The following is a 23,475-nucleotide window of genomic DNA, read 5'->3' as shown; positions in this document are numbered from 1 at the left end:
ACAACACATTGTAGCTCGTTCCTTCCCTTAGAGCTCATGGGGGTTCAGTGTGGTGGTTCCTGGAGTAAATTAGACTCCCCATTGCGGTTTTCCCTGAAGTCGGGCTGTTTGGAAAGTGTGGTAGGACTGGAGCTGTAGCGCCCCCTCCTCTGTAGACGGCAGGGGATGGGGCCAGAGGCTGGCCATTCGCGGCCAGGGTAGGAAGTGCCTCTGCTCCTGTCTTTGGTTTCTAAGTGCCCAGGCCATGGTGGAAAGCTCAGGAGACTTAGCTGCATGTCCCGGGACAAGCAACAGCCTCTCCAAAGCCATTTTCACTCCAGAAAGTAGAGCCATGTGAGGGGGGGATCAAAAGGGGGGAGGAACACGGGAACATTGTACACACTTGGCAGGTCTAAAGGAACCCAGAAGGTATTCTCCTTACCAAGGACTTGCCTCTGAGGTTAGTTTTCATTTTCTCCCAACAGCGTCCTAACTGGCCAAATGAAAATGTGAAATATATTTTAGAAAAGTTTTAATTTTGAACAATTTATGATTAAAAATACAGTTTATAAATAATTTTTCCATAGACTTGATTGAGGATTGTTGCAAACTTTACAAAAGGACACACTGCAACAAGAACAGATTAAAGAAATTACAAAAAATACAGCTATAGCCCTCCTATTTAAAAATACAACATTATACATCACAGCATTTTCATTGTGCAAAGTCGAAGACGATGCGGCGTTGGGCATGTCACATATTCACTCAAAGGGAAGTCAACTTTAATATAGTTACTTTGCATAATAGCATAGGCACAGCTGAGACAATGAATCCTTCCCCCCCCCCGCCCCCCCGGGAGGTAATATACCTGAGGTTCAACTTTTTGCTTTTATCTGATAGGACTGATGGCTGAAATTGGCTTAGTACAAATATGTGTGTGTGTGTGTGTGTGTGTGTGTGTGTGTGTAGAGAAAAAAGTGTCTGCTTTGAAATTAAGTAAACCCCCAACATATTTACAATATTTTTAGAGAATGTGTTCTCCAAATCAGTCTGATTATATCTTCTCATTAAACAACTCTTTAGAAAATTAAATGAAGCCAGATCTGGCAATTAATGGACATCCTCTGTCGAGACTTCCAGTTTTCGCTGTGGGACAAAGAGAGTTCCCACGGAGGTTTTATGAGCACCATCGAAATCCATGCAGGATGGGCCCATTGGCTTCATTGGTCCGCCTGGGGTACGGAAGAAACTTTCGGCCACTGACTGTGACCCTTTGGGTGTCACAGGAACAGGCTGATCGGAAAGAGAGGAAGAGGAAAAGGAAGTCAAACCCACACAGATAGGAATGGCCTAATAGCCTCAGAGGGCTGGACCGGAAGGGCATATCGCACGGTAGGAGCCTGGCATAGTTTGCAATTGGCTGGGGGTACTGTGGACTCTCTGGGTACTCTTCCTGGGTTTGGAAGGCAGCTAGGCCTTCAGTCTCCTCCTCCCATCCTTCCCCTCTCCAAAGAAGCAAAGCAAAAGCGAATCTCCTGTGATATTATTTGAGCCTTAATAACCCCAGGAAAAAAATCCACTGAATGGAAATACTCTCACCTGTTGTGCCCCTGTCGCAGCAACTGATTGTCCACTCGGTTGGTTCTGGCCGGGGACTGGAGAGTCGTACCTGGTGGCCCTTCCTTGCTGAGTACCTGCATTTTCTGGTACAACACTAACAGGGTCTATTCTTGGAGACACAGGAACGGCTCCGGGGCTGGCAGACACCTGCACACTGGGGGAGATGAGTCCCAAGTGCTGCAGTGTGAAGTTTACAATGGCTGAGCTCGGGTTCTGACCGGGAATGGGGTGGCTCGAAGTGAGAGCCGGGCTGTTCCCGACAGGTACAGCTGCCACGGAAGTTGGTGAGACCATTAGCTTCAAAGGTGTTACATGAAAAGAGGGAAAATTAACAGCAGTGAGTTCGGATGATGTCACTGGAATGACACCTGAAAGACAAGGGGGGAAAATATCTTAAAAGCACAGGCATTTGTCCAAGAAGCTTACAAGGCTTAAGTGAACTTGAGCCTGACCCACATTTGAATAGTTTTACATACACTCACCTGTGATTGGGGACCTGTAGATCCTGTGGTTTGGGGAAAGTGTACTTGAGTTTTCTTTACTAGACAGAATAGACTCTGCCCCCAGGGATGAGCACTGGGTGAGGGGGATTAGGTATCCTGATGGGAACAAGGTCTAGAAAACAAGGAGGAAGGATTTATTTTACACACAAATATGGAAGAAAAATGGCCATGTGCCTGTTCCAGGACTCCTATCCCTTAGTGGTTGGTTGTCTCATCAGGACCAAAGCGTCCAATGGTATGGGCTATGGGTGGCCCAGCTATATGGCTCCCTGAAGACAATATCCCTCCCTTCTATTCCTGACTTTTGAAAACCATGTGTGTCTTAAATGTTATCTGTTGTCTTAGGAAGTGTCCTAAAGCTAGCAGTCAGCCTGCCTAGAGATAGGATCTGCCCAACATATCCCCTCCCACTGACATCCCTAAGTCCTGCTATCAGACTTTTTGGTGTGATGTGGTGCTGTCAGAACCATTTTAATGCCGTTGGATGCCATAATGGCATTGCTGTATTATTCTATGGTTGTTCTTGAATTATGTAGAGTGGTAACTTCCCAGAGTGTTCCGAGGAACCCTACTTCCATGGGATGCAAGTTGTCCCGACTTGAATCGTGGTCCAACCTGCCACGGAAATGGTTAACTGAACAAAGGAAAACGGTGTCTTTACTGGAGAATTCCTGGGGGGCTTTAATGATGGCATGCATTGTAAATCCCCGAGGAGCATCCAGCAGGTAGCATTTCCCAGGCAATTGAGCAGCTAAACTTTTGGTAGTATTGGTATTCAAGGAAAACATTTTAAGAAATGTTGACTTAGAGAAGGGGGCTGCCAAATCCTGGGCCAAAATCTGGCCTCCTGTCCACTTTTGTAAAGAACATTGTATGGGAACACAGCCATGCCCATTCATTTGTGTTCTGTACATACCTGCTTTCTTCTATTTTTACAATGGCAAGGTTGAATAGGCAGCACGGAGACCATAGGGCCCACAGAGCCAAAAATATTTACTACCTGGCTCTTTACAGAAAAGGTTTGCTGACCCCTGATTTAGAATAAAGTAATTATACGACTACAGATGTATTCTTCCTAGCACTTTAGGTTCCGGTGATACCAAGCACGCTTATAACACGCCAACTGAAGGGCAGGGCACCAGAGTTCAAAAACTATAGTTGAAAAGAGAACTGATTAGTTCATACTGGAGACCCTCGTGGCACAGAGCAAAAGCTTCAGGCAATAAAGTTATATCCTAAAGAGAAATGGCCAATGTTGGGTTGTGTGTACCCCCCACCACGCCTGCTTGGCCCCCGTACTTTAGCAAACGGAGAGCCTGCATGGGTGGCTGAACTGCCTGAAAAGTCTGTTTCGGCCTTACCACGAGCAGGCCTGGCAAAAGCTAAAAGCAGCTCTTGTAACCTGGGGGCCCTCTTTTTATCTTCCTTCAGATCTTTCTTCTCACCATTGTCAAAACAACAGTCTACACTTTGATCTAGCTGTTAATAGGTCCCATCTTTTCCTTGGGAACCAGAGAATTCCAAATCTGCAAGGCTAACAGTGTTCCACGACACTGCTATTTATCAGTTTTGTTTCTGAAATGTTTGGCACTGTTCCCTATCTTTACTCGTCGGTTCCTTGAAAGCCGCAGGAACAGAAAGTTTTAATGGGTGGATTTAGGCGATTTACAAGTAGCTGTTCTTTACTACCGTTCATCACACTCTCACGGTACAAGTTACTCTGGTGGCTGGTTTAATTCTTTCAAATCTTTAGCAAAACCTATAGTACTCTAATAATTATTTTTCAATTTTCTACAGACTACGTTCATCACAAAATCTTTCAACCTAAGATGCCAATTCCTTTTTTTTTTTTTTTTAATTAGAACTGTTAATTAGCAGGTCGAATGAATTTGGTATATTTCAGCTTGCATGCTTCTCATCCAGTCTACATTAGCTCTCTTATCCCTTTCTTCCTATTCTATCAGCCTGTTTTATGTTCATTGCCTGACATATTTGTGTTTATTTCTAAACTGTCTTCTCTCCACCCACAGAAGTGCAGATTCTTAGTAATGTTTGTTGAATGAACTAACACACAAATCTCTCATTTCCTTTGTTCAGCTTAGTCCGTGCTAAAAAGAAATGGTCAAAATGAAGCCGTAGAGATGAAAAGAGAAGCAGGGGCACACGGAAAATCTATCTACTGAAAATCCTAATCCTGAATAACTAAGCGAGCAACAGGAGACCATTATTAAATCATATCCATTGGCCCAAAGAGATTATGGACCTCCCAGAAAATTGAATCAAGCCAAAGCCTTGTGATTTTCCCCTTAGCATGTATATTACATGCAAAATGATAGTATGCCAAGATAATAGATGTTTTGAATGGTTACCATGAGGCCATCCTCAGGGAAGATTTGACAAACTCTAAAGCCTCTTTAATAACAACAGTTGCAGATAATACCCTTCAGCTTATACGGTGCCTTAAAAGGATCACAAGCCCCTTTATGTATATTATCATGTAATAAATTCACTTAACCTCACAAAAACTGTAACGTGGCCCTGGGGCAAGTATTCAAAAGCAACAGTCACCAAAGGCAGGTGCTGGGTTTGATTTGATCCAGAGCACGGTGCTTTATACCCAGTAGATGATCAGGAAAAAGTCGTGGAATAAATTCTTTATAGATGTGGAAAAACAAGATGTAGAGAAGGAAAATAACTTGAGTTAATAGCAGGGACAAAATGAGAGATTAACTTCTGCCTCCATGTTTAGTGGTGTTTATTTGGTGATAATGTCCTCCATATGTAATTGTCCTGAGGGAGAAAAATGAGATAGCCTATATAAAAATGCCTAGTACACGCCTGGGTGGCGCAGTCGGTTAAGCGTCCGACTTCAGCCAGGTCACGATCTCGCGGTCCGTGAGTTCGAGCCCCGCGTCAGGCTCTGGGCTGATGGCTCAGAGCCTGGAGCCTGTTTCCGATTCTGTGTCTCCCTCTCTCTCTGCCCCTTCCCCATTCATGCTCTGTCTCTCTCTGTCCCAAAAATAAATAAACGTTTGAAAAAAAAAATTTTTTTTTAAAATGCCTAGTACTTCTGCTGCCCTGTATATGGGTAAGCATCTAATAAATGTTAATTCCTTCCTGAACCTAACTCCACCTAGGGAAAACAATTACCTGGAACATCAAAGTCTCTAGAAACCAATGCATCAAGTGTACCTACAATCTGCCAAGATACGCTGGACTTTTCTGTTACATAAAATAGAAATTTTGGTTTAAATTTTAAGTGGACAGTTAAAACAGAGGGGACGGTTTATCTTGCGGGCAACAGATGCCAGGTACGTGACATCCAACAAACATTAGGTAATGACTCAGAAAGCAGGAGTTACAGGAACCCTGTGCATCCACCCATTCATTTGGGGTTACGTCTGCTTGTAAATTATTTAAGACTTTCGTGACAGCTGTTTGCATTCCAGTATGTGACACAGCAACAGACTTAAGGACAACCACCCGTGGTGCTTTAAAAAGGGAGCAAATAATCCCTTCCTCCAAAGGTTAAAAATGTCCCTGCCGTCATCCCAGTCAGGGGATTAGCTGTCTGGGGCTTTGTTTGGATTATGGGACACTAAGGAACAGAACCTTGTCTTCTGAGAAACTGCTCTTTGCTCTGGTAAATTTCACAAGCTACCAAATTCTCCTCTAATCAACTGTGCACTTCCTAAAGCTTTACATGGTTCGGGGCTGTACTTACTGTGGAGACACTGTCAAGTCCTTTCAGGTCCTCTTTAAACTTCTTTTTGGAACCACTGTCCTCGAGCATGCTTGCCCTCTTTGAGCCTCTTTCTCCAGCAGGCTCCTTGTCTCGGTTCTTCGCACCTGGTCTCTCAGTCACTGGCTGCAAGCTTCCAGGCCTGGTGGAGGCACCGGATTTGGTGGCGTCATTGGCTGCCTTCTCGGTGGTGGCATCTGTGGAGTCTTTTGATCTTGTAGCTTTAGAAGAGGGGGTGGGGCAGACTGTCGGGCTCAGGCCTTGGGGTGGCGTCACGGTCTGGGCGTGGGCAGGCTGCAGGTAGATGGCATAGGACGGGCCTGAAGGGGCCTGAGGTAGGATCATGGGCACTGCAGGTGACAATGGGCTGGGGATGAGGGGGACCACCCCCAGGGGCTGGATGAGGGGCGGGGCCGTCAGTTCCAGCTCAGCATTTGCTGGGGTGTGCAGAGGAGACACTGGTTTGCAGTGCCCGCATCTTTCCAGCTGTCCCTTCGCTTTCTTGCTGGGTTCGCTAAAAGACAAGATGTAAAATATGACACAGTGGAAACACATCTTCTCTAAAATGTTCTAAGCCTGGGCCAGATTGTAGCCGTGCGTGTATGAAACGAGCAGGTAGCTTCTGCAATGATTGCATAAAAGTTATAGAGAAGACGGTCTCACCAGTCTCCAAGGCTAGTGCGTATTCTTACGTAAAGCAAGTAATCCTAATGATGCAACGTAAAAGTAATTCATCCTGCTACTAAAGAGTATTACTAACCTACCTTGACTGCTCTTCTAACTGCATTTTGCAAATAGCTGCGAGCTGAGCCATTTTACTTGGGAAGGGTGCCGGATTCTGAGCGCTCTCAGCTGATAAAACAGAAAGGGGGGCGGTGGTGTTGGTCACAGCAAAAGAAGGAATGCTCACACAGATAAAACATCATTGAAGTCAAAGGAACAGAAAACACGCACCTCCCTTCCAAATCACATAACCATTAAAACCCACCAATTATTTTTCGTCTTTTCATTCATACGTGAGTTAGGCTTCAAGTGAGTGGATCGGGGTATATGGGTATTGAAACAAATCTCTAACAAGTACCGTAGGGATCAAGTAAGTGAAAAAAAAATCAGATAAAAAGGAATTCTTCAGAGCAGAGCCTGATGTGACTGAAAACATACCTTTGCTTGTCTTGATGGGGCTACTGGGAGCAGAATTTATCTTTCTCCGGTCACTTTCTATGCTCTTAACCAGTTTGATCAGAGATGGGTGTCGAGTGAAGTTTGGTTTCCCACGCGTGGAAAAGAGGTTTTTGGCACAGTTGTCTTTTGAAGGCCGCTTCACTTCTAGATCAGAATGGGGGAAAGGAAGGACTTGGCCACGTCCTGAAAGAGAGAAGGGCAGGGGGTCGAAACCCGGCTGGCTCGGCCTCCTCGTAGGAGATGAAGTCAAAGTGTAGGTCGAGAATGATCTTTAGGAATGAAAGCAGCAACATTTATAGAGCACCAGCTCTGGGATAGACACCGTCTGAAGGGCTTTCTGTACAAAACCTTGTTAATCTTATTTTAATTGAGTTCTGAGGTAAGATTTCACACCTCAACATCTCTGAAACCCACAGCATCTTACAGCCAACCAGTGGTGTGCTAGAGTATAATCATTAGTGGTTTCTCTTTCTTATCTCATATATATATATATATATATATATATATATATATATATATATAAAATCATGCATCTTATAATCAGTGGAGTCCTACCCTGATGAAATATGGTGGCTCTCACTGCTATGGACTGAATAATGGTGTCCCCTCAAGTCCACAGGTTGAAATCCTAACCCTCAATGTGTTGGCATTAGGAGGTGGGGCCTTTGGGAGGTGCTTAGGTCATGAGGGTGGAGCCTTCTTGAGTAAGTGCTCCTATAAAAGAGGCCCCACAGCACTCTCTAGTCCCTTCTGCCATGTAAGTTATGACGAGAAGACAGCCATCTAGGTAGCAGGCTCTCGTAAGACTTCCCAGCCTCCAGAACTGCAATAAACTTCTGTTGTTTATAAGCCACCCAGTGTATGGTATTCGGTTATAGCAGGCTGAATGGACGAAGACGCTCTCAACAACTCCACCAGGTAGGTACTTCTTAGGAAATGCATCCCCATTTCAGAGACATTCATCAACTGACCTTGCTCTCTCAGCTAGTACAACGTGGGCCTGGGATATGAGCCCATCAGTCTGGCCCTGGAGCCTGCACTCTGAATCCCCTGCATCAAAGGACCTCTCTCTGAGATGGCAGTTGACTCTTGAACAGGTTTGGACTCTGCAGATCCACTTATATGCAGATTTTTTACAGTGCAGTGCTGTAAACGTATCTTCCTTTATGATTTCCTTGGTAAGATTTTCTTTTTTCTAGCATACTTTATTGTAAGAATATAGTAGATGATACATAAACATACAAAATATGTTTTAACTGACTATTTTCTTGGTAAGTCTTCTGGTCAACAATAGGCTATTAGTAGTTAAGTTTTGGGGAGTCAAAAGTTATATGCAGATTTTTTACTGCATTCCTAACCCCTGCATTGTTCAACAGTCAATGTATATTCAAAACTGCAATAACCTTGCAAAGATACCACTCTTCTTCCCATCTTGCAGGTGAGGAAACAGCCTTGGAGATGTAACTTGTTCAAGGCCACATAGAGTTTCCCTCTGCCCCCATGGCCCATGTTCCTGCTACTTTAAACATTTCTGCGTGGGATCTTTTTTTTTTTTTTTTTTAAATTTTTTTTTTTTTGATATTTTTTCATTTTTGAGACAGACACAGAACATGAACGGAGGAGGGTCAGAGAGAGGGAGACAGAGAATCTGAAGCAGACACCAGGCTCCGAGCTGTCAGCACAGAGCCCGACGCGGGGCTCGAACTCATGGACTGTGATATCATGACCTGAGCTGAGGTCGGACGCTTAACCGACTGAGCCACCCAGGCGCCCCTCTGCGTGGGATCTTTGATGGAACATAAAATGTCAGAACCCTGGAGCTGAGATGGAGACTAGAATATTAATACTGGAGTGAATTCACTTCATGTTCTCGATGTGTGTAGGCTCTGTTATGGCCACTGGGCAGCCTAACAATTAAGCAATAGTATCTTATGTTTTGTGATGCTTTCCACTTTTTCAGATCCTGTCACGCACAGATTCTGCCTCGTGAGTACAGGGTTGGAGGTGTTTTGGCCCTTGGGTTGTTGATGGAACCAGTAGCCAGACTTTCCATATTGGCACTCGTCTTTGTCTTTCCAACAACTTATATATGTTCTTTCCATGTGGGAATGTGGGCAGGAAGGGGAAGGGAGAACATCTCCCAACGCACATTAATTGAAAACAATGAAGCAAAGAATGAAGGAAAACAAATACATACCACTGGGATTTGGACCGATTTCTGGGCCTGTCCATTTAAAAGCTGGTTTTCGGCCTCTTTCTTCCGTAACATGAACTTTCTTGATAAGATTCAGGCTACTCAGGACATTAGCGATATCATACAACCTCCTAATTTTTGCTGGAAAATAAAAGATATATACCACTTAATGGAATAATGAAAGATCAAAAGACTTTGCTTCTTGAGGACTTCATGTATATTCAAAAAGCTATCCTAGTCATCAATGTCAGGCAGAGAAAAATGTGACTCTTTTAAGTTATTCTGGTGATACTGCGTTAATTCAAACAAGAAAATAGTTTTAAATATTGAAAAGACTGTTACTGCTGGTACTGAATTTAGAAATGACAGAGGTTGAAAAAGGAAAAATGACTTTGTGAGATCACCCTATCGGGAACTATGTTACAGAACTTTTAGTAAAAAGTCCCCATTACTGGTAATCCTCTAATGAAGATTCAGAAGAATTTTATGAACAAGTAGAAATGAAGCGTCAATGATAAATGTATTGCTTTCCAACTTGTGACAGTTTATACCAATGAGATTTATTTGGTATCATAAGCATGGAGGGTGCCATAACCCATCAAAATGTGTAAATTAAAAAAAAACTTTTTTTAATGTTTATTTATTTTGAGAGAAAGCGAGACAGAGTCCAGGAGGGGCAGAGAGAGAGAAATCCAAGCAGGTTCTGCACTGCCAGGTCAGAGCCTGACACAGGGCTCGAACTCACGAACCATGAGATCATGACCCGAGCGGAGATCAAGAGTTGGATGCTTAACCAACTGAGCCACCCAGGTGCCCCCAAATTTGTAAACTTTTATATTGTCCCTATGTTATATGCAAATCACTGATTCGTTAATTCTACACATCTTACACACCTTAAAAAGTTTTATTACAAGAAACTGGTCTTTACTTCCAGCTTGATACCACAAAATTATAAATTGACCTTGTTCTTCGTAGCCATGCCAGAAGGTTTTGAATTCCCTGCGGATGCAGCAAAGTACACATCCACAGTTCCTGGAATGGTTTCCAAGGCTGTGACTAACTAGCAAAACGCAGAGCTGAAAACTGTCTGGTGAGTGAGAAAAAGCAGGCAGCCCATCCGTAGTGGGTTGAAATTGCACATCTCCCGAGCCAATTGCCAGTATTACTGCCTTTACCCTCGACTTAATTTTGTCTTTATAGAGACACTATCAACCTGGAGATGTCTGAATATACTTTCATGGGATTAGCACAGCTTTACAGGAACGGGAAAGGAGTCGGTGTGATGGCTCCCGGGCACTCCCCACAGCGGTCCCCTCGTCAGGCGGGTCCCCTGTTCAGGCTAGCCTCATGCCCTGCGTGGAGGTGTGCTGATACCTCCAGAAGACGTGGGCATGCTGCAGACCCTTCCCATGTGCTGAGCACTTCTCTCCACACTCTCCTCTTCTGGAGGCTCCTGCAAAGCCTGTCACTGAGGCGTGGGCAGAGCTCTGCATCGGGAACCCAGCCCAGGCCCCTTTCCTACTTTGAGCAGGTCTGGCTGAACCTATTCTTTCAACTGGGCTGCAGGTCACTTCTGGGAACAATTTTAGAAGAGTTATTTATACCCTTCCCTGTAAGAGCAGAGATCTGGGTTCCAGACCCACTTGACAATGTATTGCTCATTTAGACGTTTCTGAGCGACATTTTACGGTTTCAGAATAGGTCCGAAAGCCCACGGCAGTCCTGACACTTACTTTTAAACTTGCTTTTATCCAAATCTTCCACGTGGTCTTCCCCAATTAGAATCTTGGCAGCAATTTCTAGGCTTACTATCTGAGGCGTCGACACCAGAAACAGCATCACAAACTTCTGGCTCATCACTCTTAGAGACTTATCTTTGCGGCTGTTTACAGAAGCTTTGGAGGAGGAGGAGGATTAGAGAATTAAAATTCATGAAGGGACAAGTGACTTCTAAAGTAACAGGGCTAAAAATACCACAACCTGATCAGACAGCTGACAACCGCAGCGTTTTAGCATGTTAAAAGGCAGGATTTGCTTTAGAACCGCGTTCTCTAAGAAACCATTTTCTTTAGACCCAGGAGGAGGGCCCTGTGGCCCAGGCTCTTCCAACCATGGCTCACCTGCCCGAAATTCCACTCCAGGGAGTTCGACAAAACACATGTCCGCATGTCCATTCTGGCCGGTGTTCGATTTGATGATATGATCCTCTAGGCTGATGGTCTTACCAAAGTCAAACTCTTGTTCGTATTCTTTCTTCTTGATCATCATAATCTGCTCGGCATACTTGTTCTCTTCCCCGACGCTTTTCAAAGTCCCCAGGGTTTTGTGGAGATTATGTCGCCCGTGCCAAGTGTATCTGTTTTTGGCCAGGCGGCTCACCATGTGTAAACTCTCTAGGACATTCACGATATCGTAAATGCGTCGCCGCTCAACATCTGCGAAGAATGAGCAACGGTACACAACGAGGATCAGGTTTTGCAACGTGTAGAGAACTGAGTAACTTTTTCTTCCACGGTTTATGAGTCAGCGGGTCTGGATGACACAATTCTACTTACACTCAACAGAGAGCGTAAGGACGAGCCAGACACGTTTCTGCTCTCATAGCGTGTAAATAACGATAATAGGAATTGGAAAGGTAACATTTATTGAGGACCTACTCTGTGCCATACAGCTTTAGGAAATTTTTATCCTAAACTGGTGAGGCAGGTATTATTATTCACACTTTAATGATGAGGGAAGGGGGCTCAGGCTGCTACGTAGCCCAGGCCAAGGCACAGAGCCAGTCAGTGACAAAACCAAGTCTTTTAATATTCTAAACCCCACACATTACAAGCTGTTTTTTTTTTTATATTACTCTTCAAAGCACGTGTGTGCACACACATGCACACACACGTGTGCACACACACAGGCAGTTGTCATAGAATAGGTACAAAGCACTGAGATTTCTTGCTGTTCCTGGAACCTGCCAGATGTGCCCTTGCCTGAAGGCCTTTTCCTGGGCTGCTGCTTCTGCCTGGAATCCCTCTTCCAGATGCCCTCATCACTCCTCACCTCCATCTTTTCAAGTTCTTGCTCAGATGTCACCCTTTCAATGAGGCCTGACCTGACCACCTAATGTAACATTGCAAAAACACACTCCCAGCCCTCCTGGTCCCCCTCTACCCTGTTCTACATTTTATTTTTCCCCACAGCATGTATCACCTCCTAACATGTTATTATACCTTGCTTGCTATGTGCTTTGCATATCTGTTATGATCTCTCCTTATCTGTCCTTTGCACACTCATCTATTCCCCCCGCTATAAAGTAGGTTCCACAGGAGGAAAGATTTTATTCTTTGTTTAAAAAATGTTTATTTCGCAGGGGGAGGGGCAGAGAGAGAAGGAGACAGAGAATCTAAAGCAGGCTCTGGGCTGCCAGGGCAGAGCCCCACACAGGGCTCAAACTCAGAAACTGTGAGATCATAAGCTGAGCCGAAATCAAGAGTTGGATGTTTAGCTGACTGAGCCACCCAGGCACCCCAGGGTGTTATTCTTTTTATCCACTGACATTATCCCAAGCTTTTACAGTATTGCCCGGCACACAGTAGGTGATCAACAGCTACCTGCTGAATTAAAAGTACAGCCTGCACAGCTACAATTGTGTGTGACTAGATGAATCTAAACGGCTATTCTTAAAAATAGGAAATCAAGTCAGTATTTATAAACACGCATCCGAAGAGCAAAACTTTCTTCCTGGAGTGACAGCTACATATTAAAATATCCTTCCTATCTCTCCAGTTTCAGACTCTGAGATTTTCATGACTCCAAAAGTATCCCAAGTTTACCACAGACCCCTTTCTAGCTATAACTAGATTCAAGTCTATGAAGACAAGAATAAAGGGGGTAGGAGGATCACAGTAACTTGCCAAACACCAACACGTATTGTCCTCAGAATCGTGCCCAGTGGCAGGCGATGCTAGAGCCCTGCTTCTACTCACGGAACAGGCTCATCACAAACCAGGAAGATACCATTCTCCAGCCTAGCTCTTCAAGGAGAGAGCGAGGGAGCCCAGAGAGTGCAGACAAAAGTTCAAAGTTGTAGCTGTTTTTGAAACAAGTCATAAAACAATGTTGCCTTTCTCCGGGCGCCTGGGTGGGTCAGTTGGTAAGTGTTGAACTGCAGCTCACGTCAGGCTCTCACCGTTGGTTCCTGGCTTGTTCCTGAGTTCCAGCCCCGTGTGGGACTCTGCCCTGGAAGCCTGCTCCCCATTCTGTCTCCCTGTCTCTGCCCCTCCCCACTCTTTCTCAAAATAAATAAACATAAAAAAACAAAGAAACAAACAAACAACCAATGTTGTCTTTCTTTACAGCTTCAGAGCTTTTGAAATGCAATCAGAAGCAATCTCTGTTGTGATTTTTTACTTCTGTTTGAAAACTCACGGAAGTTGGAAACTATATGCCTTTATTCTTAAATTAAAAGGGCTTCAGAGGGGCACCTGCGTGGCTCAGTAGGTTAAGCGACTGACTTGGGTTCAGGTCATGACCTTGCGGTCCGTGAATTCAGCCCGGCATTGGGCTCAGTGCTGACAGTTCGGAGCCTGGAACCTGCTTCAAATTCTGAGTCTCCCTCTCTCTCTGCCCCTCCCCTGCTCACGCTCTGTGTGTCTCTCTCTCAAAAATAAACATTAAAAAATTATAAATAAATAAAAGCCTTCAGTGATTTATAATTTCCATGTGGCATTATCTGTGTCGTTAAGAACACTGGCTAGATGAGCGTGGGTCTGAAGGAGTAAGTCCATGAAGTCACTTTAATTATTAACCTGAAATGGTTATATGGTTAAATGGTGAGCTCTTTGCATACTTACTAAGTTCTTCAGCTACTTCATCAAGACAGATGTCATTGTTCACAGCAGGGTTGGGGTAGTTAGGGTATCGTGCTAAGAACTTATGACACAACAATCCTAAACTTTTTTCTTTTCGACTTGGTTGGGATTTCTCATATTCATCTCCAGATAAGTGTTCCTACAAAAGAAGAGGTAAATCATGTCTGAATCGGAAATAGAGTTGGACAGATTTATTAGGGTCATTTGCCTATGACGGCTAACATGCTTAGCTTCAACAGCTGCAAAACTGGGAGTAGAAAGGTAGGAGCCAGTGTAAACTGTGTGGCAGATCGAAAAAGGAGGCTTGTGCTGAAATAAGTCAAAGGCTCAGGATTCCTAGTGCTATATTGATGGAGTCCTGTGCTCCGAAGCAGGCTAATAAGTCTGTGGGTGTCGATGCTTCATATTGCTGGCACTTCTGTAATAGCTACTCCTCCCTGCTCCTACACACACACACACACACACACACACACACACACACACACACACACCAGCCTCCTCCCAGCCTTTTGCAAACCTACGTGCAAACAATCTTTGGCCTCAGGTAATCCGTTTTTGCTATCAAGCAACCCCCTTTTCTGATCTCTATTTCGTATCTCGGGGCTCACGGCACTGATGAGCATTTTCAGGTTGGCTGTTGGTGTCCACGGTTCTCCCTGGGAGAGCTCCTTGGGCTTGGTGGGCGTGGTCAAAGGGCCAAAGTCAGGCTGTATCTCTGTCAACACTATATTTGCTGCAGTGGATTCTTTCAGAGGTGTTTTCATTAGTCCTCTTTTATGTGGCTCAAAAAAGAGATTTTCCTGGTTTAAAACAAGCAAATAATTAAATCCACCATAAAACAGGATTTATCATACAGCTTTCGATTCTAGAAATTGTACAATAAATAAAATATTGTCAAGGGAAAAGTGCCTAATGAGGTTAGAGGGCCGATTAAATTAGTAACTATCCCAATGATCACTTGACACTTACTGTCCTTTTTACTAGCTAAATTTCCCATTTTTAATTTTGTAGTTCATCCTATGTTCCAAGAATTGAACAAAAAACCTTCAAGGCAGAATTTTAAAACCTTCTTGACATCATTTTTGATTTAGAATAGTGTTGCAGTTAATATAAAGCGTTCCCATACACCTTTCACTCAGCTTCCTCTAATAGGACTGCTAATTTTAAATGATCCAAAGCTCCTAGGAGTGACTTTTACACACAACACTGCAATAAGTAAAGGCCTACATGGCAGAAACCATGTCCTATTCATCTGTGTGTGTCTCATCTGGCACATGGCTCCATACACTGAGTGCTCAGTAAAATACCACTGATGTGGAAGAGTCAGAAAGCCAAGGAGACCAGGGTGAGGGCTGGCATATGGTCATACTTACAGGCAAAAGCTAGAAGGGAGCAAAACCCAGAGTGCCGACGAGCAAAGAAAGTCTGCTCTTACAATATTTACCTTCTCACTTTATAGAAGGAAAAATGGGGCCCCATAAGATAAAATTAGTTATGGTTCCTGGCAGAGGCAGGACTGCCACTGAGACATGATGGTAAATGAATAGCAGTTCACAAGTAAGAGTAATGGAGACTATGTTTCTTCCACTTTTGGACACTGGGGACTTCACACATTCTTACTCTCTATCCATCGCTATTTTAAAGGAAATGCTTGGAATGACAATAAGTAAAAGAACACAGAGACTCACTAATTCCTCAGTGACTTTAGGAACAAAGATTAATGGGGCTGTTTAACATGTCCGTGATTCCTTAGGATTTATCAAGTGCTTTTCTATTTGTATTCTCACCATATCCTACATGTAATTCTGGTCTGCAGAAGAGGAGAGGCTGGCTGAGAGAGGCTACACAGGCCTTGAACCTGAATGTCCTCAATCCAGCTATGGTGTTCTTCCAGGGAAATCAGTGTGATGAATACAATGGGGGACCCTCCTGGGCAGGTGCAGGAATGGGATTTCTCTAGAGAATGGGATTTCTCTAAAGGCTGCTGTCCTTTACCTCGGACTATCAGGCACAAGAGCAATTCTCATTTGACTAGTATCTAAACCTTTTAGGAACTTTGCATTTTTCAACCTATCAGTAGCTGGACGCTGATCAAGACACCCCTGCTGACAATTCTTATTTACAAAATGCCTATCTCACAAATAGTATTTATGGCCCCCAAGTTTAAGAAGCTGCCGATTCAGTAGAAAATCATCTCGAAAAGAAATCTGATCTCAAATCACGTCAGATGCCCTCTCTAAATTCTAATTGTTCAAGAATTCTGAGAAATATCATAATGCAGCTAACGAATTTTATTATTCTTTTTTTTTTTTAATTTTTTTTTTCAACGTTTATTTATTTTTTTGGGACAGAGAGAGACAGAGCATGAACGGGGAGGGGCAGAGAGAGAGGGAGACACAGAATCAGAAACAGGCTCCAGGCTCTGAGCCATCAGCCCAGAGCCTGACGCGGGGCTCGAACTCCCGGACCGCGAGATCGTGACCTGGCTGAAGTCGGACGCTTAACAGACTGCGCCACCCAGGCGCCCCAACGAATTTTATTATTCTTAAAAAAATACCTTTTCTCTCTGCTTATTTCTTTGAGACTTCCATTTGCAATCAAACTATTAAAAGCTTTGGATTACCTTAACTCTGGCCAAACTCTTCCCTTCTTTAAAAATTAAATTTCCCTTTCTTCTGGGTTTTTATAGAAGCTAACTAAAAAGGGATGTAGCTTTAATAAGATATTGGATATGGGAAAACCATAGGGTTAAATCAGGATGGCATTGCTTTTAAAACTGCGAGGATGAATACTAAAGTTAAAAAGGTACCTTTTCATTCTCCATTCTGTAAATTTCTCATACATTTAGAGTTTCTTTAAAAATGAAAAACTGGAGTTGCTCCCAACACCCTGATGGTTTAAGTAGTTCAATCAGTTCTATTAAAACGTTTAATATCCTTAAAAAGAAAAGGAAATAGAAAAAGTTAAAGAAAAATAAAACCAGGAGATCGGCTGAATATTCCCTCATGGACACCAGAGGCCACTTAAACAAAGACTAACGAAAAAATGACAAATTACATTTACATTTTATTCCCGACCAGAGATCACGCTCCTGGGCAGAGAACTCCCATCAAACGCCAGTAAATTCCTTCAGCAAACCGATCCACTGTCACGAGACTCAAAGCAAACCACAGAACTTCCAGTGACAGCTTTCTCCCACCTTCAGGGACGGCACGCCATTCTCCAGACCCCACCGAAAAGGACTGTAGGAAGCACTAACACCCACCTGTTCACAGGTCAGGGTTGGGGACGGAGCCAGCGTCCCAGCCCTGCTTCCGGCTGAGCAGACACGTCCCCAAGCATCTGGATAAAAGTGTACATCTTGATGCCTGAACTTTTCCCCTGACACACACTTGCACAGGCTCAGCAGTAAAGACTTGGGAAATAGCTTGACGGGAAACTTCCAAATTCAGCTCTTAAGTTCCGAACATACTCCGGGTATTTAAAGAGCGCCTTATGATTAAGACTTATTCTTTTTTTAGGACATCCTTAAAGATGAAAGGCGCGGTGTACTCTCAATTCGGGTGGCGCGTTCACGCCACGATGTTGGATCTCACCAAGGAGGCTGCATTGGTTCAGTAAAGCCACCAGGTACAGTCCCCCGGCCGCCACTCGCTCCGCGCCCCGCGCACTTCCCCCTCCGCCCAGCCAACTACCCCTCCCCCCGGGCCCAGTCCGCGCGCCACCAGCCCTGCAGTTCCCAGACAGCATCCTCGCCGTTCCCAGGGCAACGATTCCTAACCAATCAGAGAGCTGGACGCGGGCCTGCGATTGGTTGGTGGCGCCAGGGGCGGGTCCGGACCTTCCGCCTTCGATTTAAAAATTTGGCGCGGAAAGCCGGACCGTGGCCGGCACCGCCCCTTGGCTGCGCGGGGCTTGAGCGCGGGCAAACCCGCGCCCGGAACCACGGTGTCCCCGCCCCTCCCCCTCGCTCGCCCCCTCCCCTCTGCGCGGGAGCTCAGCTCCTCCCTCCACGGCCCCCGGCTGAGCGAGAGGCGGGAAACGGCCGTCGCTGCCGCAGCCCTCCCGATCCCTCTCCCGGTGCCGGGCCGGCTGGGTGCCGCATCCCTCTGCGTCCCGCTGACCTGTCAGTTCACTTCACGGTTGGAGCCTGCGGGGGCTAAGCGGGGGACACTTCGGCACCGCTTTCCCCGCTCAGGTCCGGGAGCCCGCGTGTCGGGCCGTCAGTCGGTCCTCACGCTGCGCCGAGGTGGGTGCCACGGAGGGAAACGCCGGGACCGGGCTTGGCGGGCCGGCGGGCGGGCAGAGGGAGCGTGACCGTCCAGGAGCAGTCAAGCCCCCGATTTGAAATTAACCCGCTCCCGGCGCGAGCCGATCCCGCGGGCTGGGAGGGCCGCTCCCCTCCCCCACGCTCGCTCTTCCCGGCCCCGGACCCCGCGCGCCAATCGCAGCCTCCAGACAAGAGCCGGCGGCGAATCAGGGTGCAGGCACCGCCCTCTGGTCCGCCTCCGAGACAGAGTTGGGGGAAAAGTTCAGCAACTTTTTTTTTCTTTTTTCTTTTTTTTTTTTTTTCTCCCCTGAATACCCCCTCCCCTTGCTAAAGTTGGGGAATGAAGTTTGGCCCGCCCGGGGCACGAGGACTGAGAAGCGGGCGCTCTGCGATTCCCGGTCTGGCGGTCCCACTCCCTGCCCAGCCCCAGATCCACTCACCTGCCCTCCGGACCCCAGCCGGGACCGTCCCCCCTTCCATCTCTGGCATGCATTATTGTGCTGCCCACCACCTGCCCCACGGCCTCTAGAAAATTGGTGTGCAGAGGGGGAAGCCTGACCAACTGGTGCCCAAACTCGTTGGGTGTGGGGTCTTGGCCGAGATGTGAGAACTCAGGTGTGGGAGGAGGAGTAGCAAGGTTGAAAACCCGCCAAGCCAGTTCCGGGCGTCTGCCTTCTTCCCTCCCGTGGTCTCCCACCCGCTCGTCCTTTTCCCCTCCCTAGTCGTCTTCCCTCACTTTCCCCTCTTTTTCCGGTTTCCGATCCTCGGACAGTTTCAGCATGGAATATTGCAGAGTTCTAGATTAACAGTAGGATTGGGAGACGCTCTAGTCCAAAGCCCTCGTTTTGCAGACAGGGAAACCGAGGCCCGGGGCGGCAGAGCTGCCTTGCCTGTGCCCGGATTGGGTTGCCCTGCGTTGGCTTGCCCGGCGGTTCTCTGCCTTAAAGCGTTTCCCCTTTTCTGGGGACCTGCGCTGGAGTCGCGGTACCGCATGTATTGCCCAACCGCGCCTAGATCAGGGCGCCCATCTACCGACGGTTTGGTTTGAGCTCTTCCCTCTTTTTTGTGGTCTCGCGTCTCTAAGCTCCAGCAAGGCCCACGACCCCGATCCCCCAGTCCCACTCATACTTACGTGTCAGTGAATCACCAGTGCTGATTTGCAGCGCGGGACAGTCTCCTATCCCCGAACGAACGCAATGTAAGGGCGGGGATGCTGTGCTACGGTGGCTGGGGTCGCAGCGCCGCAGCGACAGACCGTAGGACCGGGGGTCCGGGTGGCGAGCAGTGGCTTTTTCACCCCGCAGATCTCAAGCTTAGGGGTGCACAGGGTGGCTGCCCCAACGGTTAGCGCCCTGGTGTCCCTGTCCTCTCCTCCAGCCGCCAGCCGGGGGGCACGGGCCATATCGACTTCAGGCAAATGTTGCTCAGGAAGGCGCTTCTACTTGGAAGTCGGCCTTTCGCGGGTGCTGTGCAGATGGTCTCAGATTTACAATAAAGAGAGAGTCACTGGGCAGAGTCTCACCACCAGCAGCGCTAAGCAGCTGGTTTTTATTGAACTAGGGTACACCTTTTCTAGAGCAAGGTGTGGTGACACATGCATGAACAAAAGGGGGGCAGTGGGTGTTTCTGCTTTAGCCGCAGTTTCAGATTTTTGCCTCCCTGTCCCCCATCCCCAGCCCTTAGGGGAGTGCTCCCGTTCCCCTGTGTTCAGGGGCAGTGAGGAATGGGTTCATATCTGATCTACGTGGGCATTTATGCCCCAGGTCCGAGTGCCAAGGACCTGTGAGGCACACAGCGCAAGGAACAGCCACCTCTGCTGACACCGCACAGATGGCATCTCATTTGATACTCAGCATGGGTGTTAGTTAACCACGGGCCATGAAAGGGAAGCAGAGCATTTTAAAGTAACCGTCCCTAAATGACAGGGCTGGGATCTAAAGCCAAGTCTTGTTTACCGCTAAGGGCTTTCCACTGAAAGCTCTCTTCTTCACTGTGCTGGTGCCGGGCCTCACTTCCTTCACAGGATAGTTGTGTCCCTCTTTATAGAGAAGGAAACTGAGGCACAGAAAGGGTTAAGTGATGGCCACGTTAGCTGTTGAGTCAGAATTGGAATCCAGGTCTCCCTGCTCCCGGTTCATATATCATCCGATTTCACGGGGTCTCTGAAAGTTCCTATGAAAACAAGGTTGGCGACACCTGAGAAGGATCTTTAAGCATCTGCCCCTCCCCGCACCCCAGCGTAACAAAATAGAGAAAAAGCAGGACGTGTAGTCCTTGTTTTAGTGACAATTGTCATATCTTATTGAAGCATGTGAAAGTACAATCCAAGTCACTGACTGATGAAAAGTAGCTCTATGAAGAGTGAAATGGTGTGGTTTTGAAGTCTTAACTCTTTTTTATGTAAGAGGTAATGAAAAAGCAAGCTGAAGCCTTTCTCCTCGACACTATCGTGTGTTGGTTTGAAATTCAGCATGAATATAAAAGGAAGCTCGATGAGGGGGCAGGTTGGAAATCTTGTAAATTTCCCATCAAACATGCGTTCTGTCGATTAGTTATAAAATCCAAGGGAATATTCGTTCATTTATTTCTGGTCTTTTGTTCACCGTGTTGTGTAATCTGTGTCTCACTGAAGTTAGACCAGTTTTTCAACTCTCTGCTGCTACCCTTCATGGTTTGCACAACTTGGAGGGTGAGATGTTGTGTAATACGTTAAGCACTAATCAAGGAGAAAAGATACCAGACGTGAGGGGGAATGAGGAGTGCTGTCTGAGGTGTCTAGATTCAAAGGTAACATTCAGGATTTGGGAATCATGTGTTTGTCATCACCACCGGAGCCGCACTCAGTGAAAAGAGCAGCGCCCCCCCCCGCCCCCCGCCCCAGGGCTAGAGAGGGAGGTGCCCTAGCTGGTGGGGCTCCTAGACCTTTTTGTCTTGCCGCCCACCTCCCAAGTTTGACCAGGGGGCAATGTGGGGGTTGCGCTTTTTCAACAGCATGAGTTGGCACAGCCACCACAAAACAGCTGTCTAGTGCTTTAAATGGCACAGATCCCCAGGTGCGGGGTTAGATCGCAGCTGCTCCTGACCAGATCTCAGTCCTCCCCGGTTCTTTCAACTGGTTGCTCTGTCCCCAGATGAATTGTGCTGGGTCCAGTCTGGGCAGGGTTTAAAGAGGGTGGATACAAGCAAGGGACGCAGGCGGTGGGACAAGCCTGGATCTGGCTTGTGCCGACTGTGGAGCTAGATTTGGTCCGAGCCTGTTGGCAGGGGCAGGCGGCTGTGGGAGAAGTCTCCTGCAGCTCTCCTTGGCTTCCTGTGGGAAACCTCACTCAACTGATGAGCCCTGGATGGATATCTGCAGCCCTGGACTCCGCTGCAGCCGCAACAGTTGCTTCCATATATCGAGCAATTACCACATCTAAATTTTTTAAATGCTTTGGGGATAACTGAACACAAAATACTGAAGACCCTTTTATAGAATGGGAGTCTGAGTTCTGTGCTCGCTGTATTACTATGTCATCTCATCTTAAAATTATCACAGAGCTGAGGATCATGTAGTCTTAGTGCTTATTTGTAGATTGGAAGAACCCATTTTTTCCAGGTTCTAGAGCATTAAAAATGCATATATACAGATTCCTGGGAGTGGGGGCAGGAATTTATTACATGAAAAAGTCCCGGTCAGTGCAGGAATCCCAAAAGCTCCATGGTTAGCAATGATCACCTTTTGCTTGAAGTCTGGTCGTGAAAGGTAACTGGGCTGACCCCCTTTAGGCAGATTCCTTATGTCCTGTCTTGATCACAACCCTTCACACCCATCTCTGGTACAGACACCCCATCTACACCACTGTGAGCTCCTGGAGGGCAGGGAGAGGGACTTCCTTATCTCTTTCTCCCCAGAGTGCCCAGCTGGGTACCTGTCCCAGAACAGGAGCTTGGTGAGCTTGGTAAGTGTCGGTTCATTGAATAAGGCCCTAGTCTTGAGTGCCATCTCACCAAGCCCAGAAGATACCTTGTCTTTTAACCTCTTTATCTTCAGGGCCAAGTTCAATGCCTGAGACCTACTTGTTTCTCAATAATGTTAGAGAAAATGAGCTCATAATTACCATCCTTAAAAAAATTTTTTTTTTTTTACTTTACTATTTCCACCTCCCCCCCCCATACGCATAACTGTTTTATCTATTCATTTACTAAAGCATAGTAAATGCATAGCATGTCCCGAATGCCTTCCAAGCCCTGAACTAGGTGCGCTGTGTATACAGGTGAGTGAAAGAGGAAAAGTCCTTGCCCTTTTGGAATTTACAGTCAAGCAGGAGAACAGTGTCTGGCACAAAGCGTTAACTGCTGTTACTATTATTACTATTATCATTTTATTTTTTTCTCCTAAATGTGAGACCTCTCTGCCGCTCCTCAATCTAGCAGACGTGACTTTTCTCTACGTTCTTCCTCTGTTGGACTTATTTAGCGAGTTAGTGAGTTTTCCGTAGGTATTTTTCTCCCCTAGGAACCCATATTCTATTCTTTTCCTCCTTTCGGCCACATGTAGGAGTCACTTGCTCTGAGCCCAGGGACTGTGCCGGGCACTTGTCCTCTGATGACAGAGACAAGGCCCGCCTTTCACTTACCACTCTTCTTTCTCTCTATTTCTTTTTGCAGGGACATGACCTTCATGGAATGATCACTGAAGTCAGCTTAAGTTAGTTACTTCAACCTCGGCCCCGCTGTCACGTGTGTCCTGGAGTGGGGAGCCGGGAAGACAGAACAGGGTCCCGATCAGCCACGTCGGGCTCCGTGGCATCTCCCCACAGGCTTCCAGGCCGTCACCGAGCCCTCCAGTCTCCCACTTCTTCCTCTAACAGTGCCTCCGTGGCACTTGTGAATTCCCCTTGAAGTCATGGATTTCAGGATCTGATCTGACCTAAGATATCCCATGATACCCAGACATAATTTGGTAGAGTTTAGCTGCTCAGTGTACTGCTTTATCATACAATACAGAGATTGACTAGGACATACGTAATTCCTTTTGTTGACAAAATACTTAGGATCTTCCAAAAAGAAGTAGGTAACTCTCCTCTCAGCTTTCACTGCAAATGCTCAATAAAATCTCACAGTATGTTTCAGTATGGAAA

The 23,475-nt window shown here is 46.3% G+C and overlaps 1 protein-coding gene and 2 long non-coding RNA genes across 4 annotated transcripts; 2 read left to right on the top strand and 1 right to left on the bottom strand.

Moving 5' to 3' along the window:
• Positions 1-494: 494 nt before the first annotated feature.
• Positions 495-18,309, bottom strand: E2F8 (E2F transcription factor 8). 2 transcript variants are annotated; one of them, XM_040495651.1, is made up of 13 exons: positions 18,207-18,309; positions 16,892-17,018; positions 14,604-14,882; positions 14,065-14,221; positions 11,341-11,655; positions 10,954-11,115; positions 9,224-9,361; positions 7,006-7,209; positions 6,609-6,696; positions 5,827-6,358; positions 2,082-2,214; positions 1,579-1,967; positions 495-1,272 (listed from the first exon to the last, which is right to left on the bottom strand). In XM_040495651.1, the coding sequence occupies exons 2-13, from the start codon at positions 16,904-16,906 to the stop codon at positions 1,090-1,092; spliced, it is 2,595 nt and encodes an 864-aa protein (XP_040351585.1). In that variant the 5' UTR covers positions 16,907-17,018; positions 18,207-18,309; the 3' UTR covers positions 495-1,089. The 2 variants fall into 2 exon arrangements, with proteins under 2 accessions (XP_040351585.1, XP_040351584.1); XM_040495650.1 differs by lacking the exon at positions 18,207-18,309 and adding an exon at positions 17,348-17,722.
• On the top strand, positions 7,834-10,942 carry LOC121043671 (uncharacterized). The gene is made up of 3 exons (XR_005796968.1): positions 7,834-7,944; positions 8,987-9,012; positions 10,196-10,942. It is a non-coding gene; the product is annotated as an uncharacterized LOC121043671 (long non-coding RNA).
• On the top strand, positions 18,219-23,475 carry LOC121043670 (uncharacterized). Its single transcript, XR_005796967.1, has 2 exons — positions 18,219-18,331; positions 23,003-23,475. It is a non-coding gene; the product is annotated as an uncharacterized LOC121043670 (long non-coding RNA).

Source organism: Herpailurus yagouaroundi, unplaced genomic scaffold (genome assembly GCF_014898765.1).
Source record: "Herpailurus yagouaroundi ecotype Mexico unplaced genomic scaffold, PumYag 187, whole genome shotgun sequence".
Classification (NCBI taxonomy): domain Eukaryota; kingdom Metazoa; phylum Chordata; class Mammalia; order Carnivora; family Felidae; genus Herpailurus; species Herpailurus yagouaroundi.
The sequence above is the reverse complement of the archived record's forward strand: the minus strand, read 5'-3'. Positions and strand labels throughout refer to the sequence as shown.